The sequence below is a fragment of the Sinocyclocheilus rhinocerous genome, unplaced genomic scaffold, assembly GCF_001515625.1.
Source record: "Sinocyclocheilus rhinocerous isolate Xijiao unplaced genomic scaffold, SAMN03320098_v1.1 scaffold2056, whole genome shotgun sequence".
Classification (NCBI taxonomy): Eukaryota; Metazoa; Chordata; class Actinopteri; order Cypriniformes; family Cyprinidae; genus Sinocyclocheilus; species Sinocyclocheilus rhinocerous.
This window is the reverse complement of record NW_015626032.1, coordinates 435,445-446,593: the sequence shown is the minus strand read 5'-3', so window position 1 is coordinate 446,593 and position 11,149 is coordinate 435,445. Positions and strand designations below refer to the sequence as shown.

Sequence of the window (11,149 nt, the reverse complement as noted above, 5' to 3'; positions counted from 1 at the left end):
AAGAATAAAATGTATATATATATATATATATATATATATATATATATATATATAGGGGTGCACATAAATTTTTCAGCCTGGTTCTCATAAGAGAACCTGGAGATTTGGTTTGGTCCTCACGCGGCGGCACATGGTGTGACCGATTAAATATAACTATAAAAAATTAATTAATAATAGTGATAATATTATTGCACTTTATTTAGTTAGTTTTTTAATAAAATAATAAATTAATAATAAAGTGTGATAATACTATTATATTTTAAAATAAAAAAGGGAGTATTAAATACAAATATAGTTATTTTATAGTAAACTCTGCTGGCAAGTAAGTATATGTGCTTCCGGGTTTAGCGCTGCCGATTGAAGAGCGTCAGTGAATGAAATGTCACAGTTTTGCATTGCGCTTTGAAAACGGCAGCAGGTAGCCTCGATTTATGCTTTCAGTTTGAATAGAAATCTTATATAGTACTATCTGTCGATCTAAAATGGAGATTAACATTAACAGCTGTCATCCATATCGGTAAACAAATGCGCTGTCAGAACTTATTAATACAGTGCATTTTTTATTTTGGTCGCGCATGCGGACCTGCAGACCACTTATGTGCACCCCTGTATGTATATATATATATATATATATATATATATAAAAACAATAATTATTGTAAATGAAAAATGTAAATGTAAACCCATATAAATCTCAGTGGTACCTGTGCTACCGAAGTCTGTGGGTTCAGCATTAGATTCCAGAAGGTTCTCCATAACACCCAGCGGAGCTGATGGAAGAAAGAGCTGTTGTAGGTGACGGTGTGACACTTGGCTCTGATGTTGTTGTCTTTGGCCCAGGTGATGCGCTCTAGCTCGGCTTTGATGCCTCGCACATAACTGCAGTTTTTGTACTTCTCCACCAGCTGATCCTCAATACACTGCTGGCTGACGGCAGCCACTTCAAACTCAAAGTCTGTCAACAGTATTACACACAATGTAGAAGTTCATTTAAGAGATACACAATTCATAATCTACACTGCTGAAGACATACTATTGTTCATTTATGAACCCAACAGCTTACTTATTTTATTATTTATGGCTAAGTGTTTTGTAAATGCCTTTTAACTAGAAGCACAACCAAGACATCTTAGTGGCATTTTGTTGCCATGATTTACATTATAATATCTGATGAGGAAATCACTTAACAAGCGAATCTGACTCCTGAAAATCCATTTAAATAGAAATATAACCAAGTACCTCCGTTATTTTGAATCTTTGTCATGTTGACAGCTGCAGAGCTGCCATTAATGACGTCCAAGAAGAAATCAGGCGGGTTATTATGAGCTTCACAAGCATATCCTACGATATCATTTGAAAAACAAACAGAGATATTAGTATTAAAAGCACTCACATCTTTTGATACCTCACAGTTCCGTTTTTTCAACTAATAATTTTTTTAACAGATTAGAAACGTTAAGTATTTGTATCAGTAAATTATGCTACCAATGTTGGCAAAGTAGTCTAGAGCATCTTGAGCCAGTCCGTGATAGACTTGTTTGCCGTTGGCCAGCAGGGTGAGGCTGTCGAAGAGCCGGTAGATGGAGTACCGCGGCTGATGAATGGACATGATGACGGTGCGTCCCTGACCGGCCATTCTAAAAACACCCGAGAGTAAAACAACATCATTAAGATCATATCTGCACTACCGTTCAAATGTTTGGGGTCAGTAAGATTTTTTTTCCTCAAAAGAAATTATTACATTATTCAGCAAGAAAGCACTAATTGATCAAAATTGACAGCAAAGGGATTTATGATACAAAAAAAAAATCAATTTCAAATAAATGCTGTTCTTTTGAACTTTCTACTCTTCAGAGAATCCTGAAATAAATGTATCATGGTTTCCACAAAAATAGTAAGTAATAAAATGAAAGGTTTCTTGTGCAGCAAATCAGCATATCGGAATGATTTCTGAAGGATCATGTGACACTGAAGACTGGAGTAATGATGCTGAAAATACAGCTTTGATCACAGGAATAAATTACATTTGAAAACATGTTAAAATAGAAAACAGTTAAATTGCAATAATATTTCACAATTTTACAGTTTTTTACGTATTTTTGATCAAATAAATGCAGCCTTGGTGAGCAAAAGACACTATTTAAAATATAAAAATAAAAAATTCAAAGATCTCACTGACCCTAAACTTTTGAACACTAATATATTATGATAATTTTCGGTAACACATTTTAAGGACCAATTCTCGATATTAATGAGTTGCTTATTAGCATGCATATTACTAGCATATTGGCTGCTTATTAGTGCTTTTAATTAAGTGCCTTATTCTGCATAACCGTATTTTAGATCCCTTAATCCACCCCATACCTAAACTTAACAACTACCTTACTATTAATAAGCAGCAAATTTGCAGCAAAGCAGCGAGTTTGTTCAGGCAAAACTCTTAGTTAATAGTGAATATGTGTTCCCTATTCTAAAGTGTTACCTAATTTTCATTAGAGCCCGACCGATATGGGTTTTTCGGGGCCGATACCGATATTAGGGAGTAAAAAAAGGCCGATATTGATATATCGGCCGATATTCTTTGTGTATATTATAGGACAGTACCAGTCAAAAGTTTGGACACTTTCCCATTCAAGGGTCCAAACATTTGACTAGTACTATATATAGAATACAGTATATACTGTACATAAACAGAATATATATATACATAAACACATTTTTTGCAATGATCACAGTCCACTTCGCAGGGCACTTACGGTCGAATAAGACAAAGCTTGAATGCTGCTGCCTGAACAAGAGACCTCCTTACTGAAGTGGAAGTGTTGACTGGTGTCACTATCTCGCGAACGCGCCTTCAGCTCGAGGAGCCCTCTCGAACGCCACCCTCCGCGCGTCGGTAGCCCCCGGGATCGCTTGATCGGTCGGCGCCGGACCGCGAATTTAACCACCCGTAACTCCCGACTACTGTCTTCACACACAGACGAAACTTACTAGAGAAGTGTGAAGTGTGACATAATATACCTCTGTAAATAAATACAATATAAATTCAAGTCTCGCGCACTTTAATGCCCTTTGATTGTAAGGTGTACGTTCCCTTGGAACTGGAATCATGGCAAAATTTCATGTGAAGTCCACTTCGCAGGGCACTTACAGTCGAATAAGACAAAGCTTGAATGCTGCTGCCTGAACAAGAGACCTCCTTACTGAAGTGGAAGTGTTGACTGGTGTCACTATCTCGCTCTGCTGGACAAACTAAGTAATTACACCATTTCAAGCATTTTATCTGCGTTATATGTTCTGTAAAAAAATTTTCATATCGGCGGCATATTCGCTGATACCGATATATCGGTGACAGGCTCATATCGGCCGATAATATCGGCAAAACGATATATCGGTCGGGCTCTAATTTTCATATCTCAAAAATGGCACTGAAAGCACAGAAGCTCAGCCAGAGGCTTCTATTCACAAATCAAATTTTTGTTTTTGTATATACATTGGACGGATGTTTTGAATATACAGACCTCTTCAGCAGCAGGAGCACAGAATGAGCCGTACTAGCATCCAGACCGGTGGTGGGCTCGTCCAGAAAGAGCACAGAGGGGTCTATGGTCAGCTCCATCCCAATGCTGGTCCTCTTCCTCTCGCCACTTGAGATACCTCGGATCAGCTGCGTACCCACCTGTACAGATTTACGCGTACATTTATGGTCGACATGCTTTGTAATGGGATTTTAGTGAGGCTGTTTAATATTTGACATTAAATCTCAGGCAGTTTCAGCAGTTTCTTATATGCTAGAATTCATTTTAGTTTTTATGACCACATATTATGAGGGACTACATGGATAGCCTGGACGAGAGATACTGTTTCACCTTTGCATCGGCAACTTTGTTGAGGCCCAGCTCTGAGATGAAGTGGTTCACTCTTGCCTCCTTCTCTCTTGGACTGATTTGGGAAGACAAACGTAGTGCAGCTGAGAAACTGAAGTTTTCTCTCACCGTCAGAGTCCCCATCACTATGTCATCCTTAACACATACACACAAATGTTGTAGATAATGTATTGATATGGTAAGCAAGGAAACTTAATTCAGAATCCCAATGTACTGTCCTATACCTTATAAGCACCTTTTAAGATGGCATACTGTATGAACTCATTTTAATCTAATGTTTTAATACGGTGCTCATATCATGCATTGTACCTGGAGAACATAACCAGAAAGACATTTGAAATTAGGTGGCTGTAGGGCTCCATTGATGAGAACTTCACCAGAAAGACCTGCAGGATCCTTCCGGGCAGCAAGTACATCCAAAAACCTGAAAGAGAGAGAGAGGAGAGAACTACATTTGAAGATGATAATAATGTCTCATTAGCATTCATCGAATTGATTCCGCATTACTGGAGGAAACCGTCAGGAAAGACGCTTAAAAAGCTTGTTAAACAAATCCGGAATCCATTTGGAATCCATCTTATTAAGATGTGAAGTCGTCAAATATGTACTCACGAAGATTTGCCACTTCCCGTAGGACCCAAAATAGCATTTAAACCAGGTCTCATGATCCCACTGAAAAGGGAGATAAAAATGAGATTATGTTCATGTCACTTGTTCTGGAATTCATCAGGCAATGTGGAAAAAATGAGGCACACCTATTGCACAGATATTGTTGTGCTAGTCTTAACGTAGAGTGCCATGAGCAAATGCTGCTCATCTAAGCAATGAATTTGAATGTCACTGCATTGCTGACAAGACACTTATAAGATTTGAAATGGTTACCAAACTATAAGACTGTTAAAACTAAGTCATCTAGGTGACGCTGAGAGTCTTTTATTAGATCAAGATCACACTTGACTGCATTTAACCTTGGTGATTTGCAAGCCAAGAGATTAGACTCACAAAGCCATTCATAATATCATATAATTGACACTAACACTATAGAGAGAATGTCCAAAGAAACTATGCACTTGGCTCTGGGAAATGTCAAGCTCATTTAATGCCTTTAGAAGCAGCATTTTGGTTTTCTGCTCTCCATTGTTCTGGTGAACACATGTTATGCAGCACATGTAAAGGTAAAAGGGTTTTATAAAGCCTCATGCCACAGGAGAATTTGATGTCACAAGAGAGCTTTTCGATGTTTCATATGGCATAGGAGAATTTTCTATATTCCTGTGAGGCCGTAATAGAACTTTAAAAATCAATAGATGCCATTGTACAAAGTTTTTTTTTTTTTGATGACAAGTACCCCCAAATATGATAATCACATTGTGAGGCAAATATATTTGCAGTAGTATTTAAAGAAAGAGAAATGCCTTTTTTTTTCTCCACAAAACTTCCGATTTATTTTTGATTCGGATTTATTTATAAACTAGGTTGTCAATAAAAGAGCTACGATGAATCAAATGATTTCTGACCAGTGTTTCAAGAGGACAATACTACTACTACCATAGCAAAACCTTTTTAAACTCCTATGTCTTCATAGAAGTTAAGTTCTTTTGATGTCATAGGAGAATCTTTTTAAATTCTTATGTTGTCATAGAAGTTAAGTTTGTATGATGTCATAGGAGAACCTTTTTAAATTCCAATGATGCAATAAGAATATTTTAAAGCTTTCTCTGTTATTGAATACTTCAATAGAACTACTATAATGACCTAAAAAAGGTTTATAAGAACATCAGAAGCTTAACTGAAAAACATGATGTTGCAGAGACCCAACGGAACATGAACCTTTACCAGATTAAAGAGACTTATTAAAGAGGCTTATTAATTTGACCTTTTTCTTTGTGTGATATTGACTCACTTGAGATCCACCAGAATCTTTTTATGGACTGTTGTCCTCCTGCAGATGGGTCCGCTCTTCTGTTCCACTCTATAATGGATGCTGTGGAAACTGACACTGGCTCCATGCTGCTTCTTCATGAGCTCCATGGCGATGATATTTGACCCAGACATCCCATTTCTGCCCGTCTCCTCAGTGATTTGATCATGCTCAAAGACAGCATTGTCAGTCATCTTCGGTCAGGCTTTCTCCCTTAGAAGACATACACAATATAAAAAAAGTAATATGCTTGATTTGTATCAGGATCATGAATTCTACCTCTGCCCTACATAACCAGGAAGAACACTGTAAGAGAATTTAGTAAGTTTGAATTATTTTTCAGATACAGTGAAAATGTTCAATAGCATTTTGTAGCATAGGCTTTAAGGAATGTGTCTATACCAGAAATATTCAAAAACAAAACTATCCCATTAAAGTGTGACTAGTCCCAGTTTCTCCATATGTATCTTTGTATTTTTATATTCCAGTGTATCATGCATAGCACTTATATTGCCATATAATTTAAATAAATATATATTGCCGTTTCTTTTTAACTATTTGTGAAATCTATGAAAAAATAGCAAATTCTACACCAAATGTTTTTCAATGTAGGTGCAAAAACAACAAAAACGTTACAGTGTTGCACTTAAATAAATATTGCACAACCTTCAATTTACAGTATTAATACAACAAAGTTGCTTACCCTCCTCACGTTGTTGCAGTGGACGTCTGGGGGTTATGCTGTTTTCAGGAGTATCAGTTGGGGGAAAAATACAAATCTGAGTGCTTGAGGAGGTGAGGCAGAGATCTTATATGGATGGAGCAGAGGGAGGGATTTGGGCAAAGGCATCAGTTTTCTCCATATGTATCTTTGTATTTTTATATTCCAGTGTATCATGCATAGCACTTATATTGCCATATAATTTAAATAAATATATATTGCCGTTTCTTTTTAACTATTTGTGAAATCTATGAAAAAATAGCAAATTCTACACCAAATGTTTTTCAATGTAGGTGCAAAAACAACAAAAACGTTACAGTGTTGCACTTAAATAAATATTGCACAACCTTCAATTTACAGTATTAATACAACAAAGTGTGCTTACCCTCCTCCGTTGTTGCAGTGGACGTCTGGGGGTTATGCTGTTTTCAGGAGTATCAGTTGGAGGAAAAATACAAATCTGAGTGCTTGAGGAGGTGAGGCAGAGATCTTATATGGATGGAGCAGAGGGAGTGATTTGGGCAAAGGCATCAGTTTTTAAACCTCCACTGAACATTCTCCTGTATTACATTTACTGGGACACAAAATATAACATGTTAAATTATTCACAAGACATTTTTTCAACTTAAAGCTGCAGTCCGTAACTTTTGGCGCTCTAGCGGTTAATAAACAGAACTGCATGCGTCTTGCGGAAGAACATTGTAGCCGGAGCTACTTCTCTCTGTTTATGTCTACGGCGAATCACGCAGGTACTGGGTTACTCCGCAGCGGTACCTACCCGAACCAGTCTAAAATAGTCCGAATATAAACATTTATTATAGGTATACCGTAGGGATTGTGGATAAGCGAAAAACACGGTTTGGAAAATTGATTCATGGTGTACTCGCTTATTATATACATTTTGTTAATTTTGAACACAAAAAAAGTTACAGACTGCAGCTTTAAGATTATAGGCCTAGTAACATATGCTTTTAGTTGTAGGTAAATAATAATAAAAAAATTAATTGGTTGAGATGACACTTTTGATGGCCCCTTGGATTTAATAAATAGTAGATTTGACAACACGTAAACAGGCAACAATAAATCATGTTTATCCAACAGAGATGTTTCTGGTTAAACTTTATTCACAGCTGCATTATATTTCACAATAAACTGCATATCAATAAAGCAAAGTTAGGTCCATGTGTAGAGCAGGAAACACTTGCAGTTGTTTTACAGATTGTTCTAGGCAAGATCCAGGAACAGTTGTATTAACACTAAATATAATACCTTCTGACAGAAACATAATAACTGAAGAACAGTACATACAGAAATAAAAGACCACTATCATACTGGATGTGCTTTTGGACATTAAAGGAAAAAGGCTGTTAAAAGTCTAAAATGATAGGAAATGCAGAATGAGAATGACAAGACTGTTCAAATCAATTCAAGAAACAGCATCAGATTATGAACAGATCCACTGAACCGAGATGCCGACTTGCTGAGGTCACACGTGTATGGCTCTACAAATAAAAATCACCAGAAATCAAAGATTGTGACAGAAGCCTTTCTTATTAAAAGCTTTAGGTTTTAAAGTTATAGCAGAAAGGCTGCAATTAAAACAACAATGTCAGCAAATGAATGAATGAAACTCACTTTTCTGCTTTAACTAGGAGACTTAGAAGAAAATATGTATTTAAATATAACATACAATCGCATATACCATAGAGTTAACTGTCCATCATATACATTATATAAATAACATAAAACAAATGTCTGGACTTTGCTCTATGCATTGTCGGGAACACCACTGAATCTGAACAAAAATAGTTTGTCTAGTAACACTAAACAAGCACAAGTCACAGTTTAAAACTTCAGTTATGAACCTAAAGTTGAGTTCCTTACCAGAACGACTCAAGCATGTCAGAGAACAACAGATGTTTATGGAAAAGGCACAGGAAAACCATCAATTCATTTGCAAAATGGTCCTCAAGTTGGGTTGCGAATGCCTTTCGATAGGAATATTTCTTAGAGTAGCTTTAACATTGCTGGTTGTTAAGCTGGAATAAAACTTGAATGAATATTCACATTTTGAACAGGAGACAAAGTTACAGAAATATGGGCTTCCACAAGGAATTGGGAGTCCATACTTCAGTATACACTGTATGTACAGTGGTCTAACTCTGTAAATATGGGCTTATGAATATGCACAGCCATCAGACAAAGCCTGTATAGACCACTGAAATGTGCTTCTGCATGCTGCTTAACATTCGAAGATTAGAGTTATGAGGATTACAAAAATAATGGAACCTCCCCAAATCTCAAAGTGCTTAAAATTCCTGTTCTGAAAATGAAATGAGATTCACAATAACATTACGGAGAACAGTTGTTGATTCCACTATTTTAAAGTATAGTATCTGCGAAAGCGAAAACCAGAACTGAGGTAACCAAATGAAAGATAGCACCACAGGTTAGGAGCTAAAAGACAAGGATAAACTCGAACCTCAGGGGAACTTGAACTCCCAACGGTTCAGAAATTAACAATGCTTGATTTGCTTCTCTAGGCAACATAGTATCATTCTGATGAGTCAATATCAACTCCACATTAAATGTGGGTTCTGGCTGTAATGGTCTTTTTTTGAGGTGATCCTCACAGGAGGGATTAGGAGAATATTGCACATTGGTAAATTCAGACTAGGGAGCCACTTCTGTGTATCAGTTAAACCGTCATTGTCTTATTATTTCTGCTTAGGCCCAGCGGCCACTTGAGACGAAACTGCGACTGAAGGAGAAGCTCACGTCAGAGCTGTTGTGTTTGCCCCAGGCACCGAACGGCACCACAATGATAGTGCTGTTGTCTTCAGCTCCGTATTGAAGAGCCTGAGAGGGACAGAAGAGTTCGACGAGGAAAAAAAACAATAAAGTTATAAAGCAAATCTTATGCATGTTTAAACCTGCCACACGCACCCACAATAAAGACAAGAATCAATGAAACTGCATGTAGTTTTATATCATAGTAATAGCACACATCACAGTATAGTTGATTTGCTGGACATTCAAACAGTGGTTCAGAAATCAAAATTACCAGGAGGGGTTTTTTTTTGTAAACAACTTTTTTGAGGTGATCCTCACAGGAGGGATTAGGAGAATATTGCACATTGGTAAATTCAGACTAGGGAGCCACTTCTGTGTATCAGTTAAACCGTCATTGTCTTATTATTTCTGCTTAGGCCCAGCGGCCACTTGAGACGAAACTGCGACTGAAGGAGAAGCTCACGTCAGAGCTGTTGTGTTTGCCCCAGGCACCGAACGGCACCACAATGATAGTGCTGTTGTCTTCAGCTCCGTATTGAAGAGCCTGAGAGGGACAGAAGAGTTTGACGAGGAAAAAAAACAATAAAGTTATAAAGCAAATCTTATGCATGTTTAAGCCTGCCACACGCACCCACAATAAAGACAAGAATCAATGAAACTGCATGTAGTTTTATATCATAGTAATAGCACACATCACAGTATAGTTGATTTTGCTGGACATTCAAACAGTGGTTCAGAAATCAAAATTACCAGGAGGGGTTTTTTTTGGTAAACAACCTAATGAAACAACACTTTACAAATGAAAGGTTCTTCATCTCATTTGATCACTTTCTCTTTTTATTCTATTTGGAACTGCTACAAGCTAAAAGACAAAAGGCATCATCTAAATATCTGGGGTAAAATTAGCCATCATTGAGCCCTTTATGTTTCTGAAATTAATAATCAGAACGTATACTAAAAAAAATAGTGGATGTTGGATTATATGACTCACCTGCTCAGATATGCGTTGTGCGGCCTCTTTAGGGTCGTTACATTGGTTAATGATGTCACAGATCTCCTGACTGTTCATGATGAAGTTGATGCCATCAGTGGTGAGTGCCAGAAAGGAGTCGTGGACGTGATGCAACTGACAATACAGGTAGACTTAAATCAATACAACTTAAATAAAAATATAATTTAGTAAAATATTTAATAAATATTTAAGGCTACGTCCACACGAAGCCAGAGCTTTCCCTATCCAATCTTTTTTTTCCCCCTCGTCTCAAGAAATATCTGCGTCCACACGAAACCACGAAACCGACACAAAACGATGTAGTATACATGCCAGACCAGCATGTGGCGCTGTAATTCTGCCACAGAGATACACTAAAAACGGAGAAGACTTGGACTATGCACACGAACCTTGCGCGCGGTATACAAACGAACATGGAACAATACATTTAGTAATCTGTGTTAATGTTAGTTAATAAAAAGACAACTGTTCAGTGTTTGTTCATGTTTTTGTTGCCGTTACGTGACGTAGCGGTGTCTGACTAGGGGCGAGACGTGGGCTGATGACGTCATCGTTTCAGAAAATATACGGATTCGCTGTCCACACGAAAACGCAAGGGCGGCGTTTTCAGATTTATCCACTCTGGGACCCGGTTTCAAAAAATATCGGTTTCACTCTCCCAAAACGCCGGATCCGTCTGGACGAAACGCCTATACGATACAAAATGTATGCGTATACAGCTAAACGCGTCTCCGTGTGGACGGGGCCTGACTAGTAAACTCAATCAGGTTTAGCTAATCACCTTCTCAATGGCACACAAAGCCATTTGACTTTCA

At 37.5% G+C, this 11,149-nt stretch overlaps 2 protein-coding genes across 2 annotated transcripts in view; both read right to left on the bottom strand.

Annotated features, from left to right (window-relative positions):
- LOC107706897 (ATP-binding cassette sub-family G member 2-like) overlaps nt 1-6,574 on the bottom strand; it is an 11,887-nt gene extending 5,313 nt beyond the window's left edge. The window contains exons 1-9 of the mRNA XM_016510747.1: nt 6,512-6,574; nt 5,791-6,021; nt 4,500-4,559; nt 4,197-4,311; nt 3,870-4,022; nt 3,522-3,679; nt 1,486-1,637; nt 1,240-1,341; nt 705-955 (exon numbers count right to left, since the gene is read on the bottom strand). Of these exons, the coding sequence (XP_016366233.1) occupies nt 705-955; nt 1,240-1,341; nt 1,486-1,637; nt 3,522-3,679; nt 3,870-4,022; nt 4,197-4,311; nt 4,500-4,559; nt 5,791-6,002 (1,203 nt within the window). The 5' untranslated portion in view covers nt 6,003-6,021; nt 6,512-6,574. The remainder of the gene's footprint in view (nt 1-704; nt 956-1,239; nt 1,342-1,485; nt 1,638-3,521; nt 3,680-3,869; nt 4,023-4,196; nt 4,312-4,499; nt 4,560-5,790; nt 6,022-6,511) is intronic.
- Nucleotides 6,575-9,717: 3,143 nt separating this feature from the next.
- The window catches only part of LOC107706815 (protein phosphatase 1K, mitochondrial-like), an 8,308-nt gene continuing 6,876 nt past the window's right edge, over nt 9,718-11,149 (bottom strand). Inside the window, exons 6-7 of the mRNA XM_016510650.1 lie at nt 10,314-10,448; nt 9,718-9,866 (exon numbers count right to left, since the gene is read on the bottom strand). Of these exons, the coding sequence (XP_016366136.1) occupies nt 9,735-9,866; nt 10,314-10,448 (267 nt within the window). The 3' untranslated portion in view covers nt 9,718-9,734. The remainder of the gene's footprint in view (nt 9,867-10,313; nt 10,449-11,149) is intronic.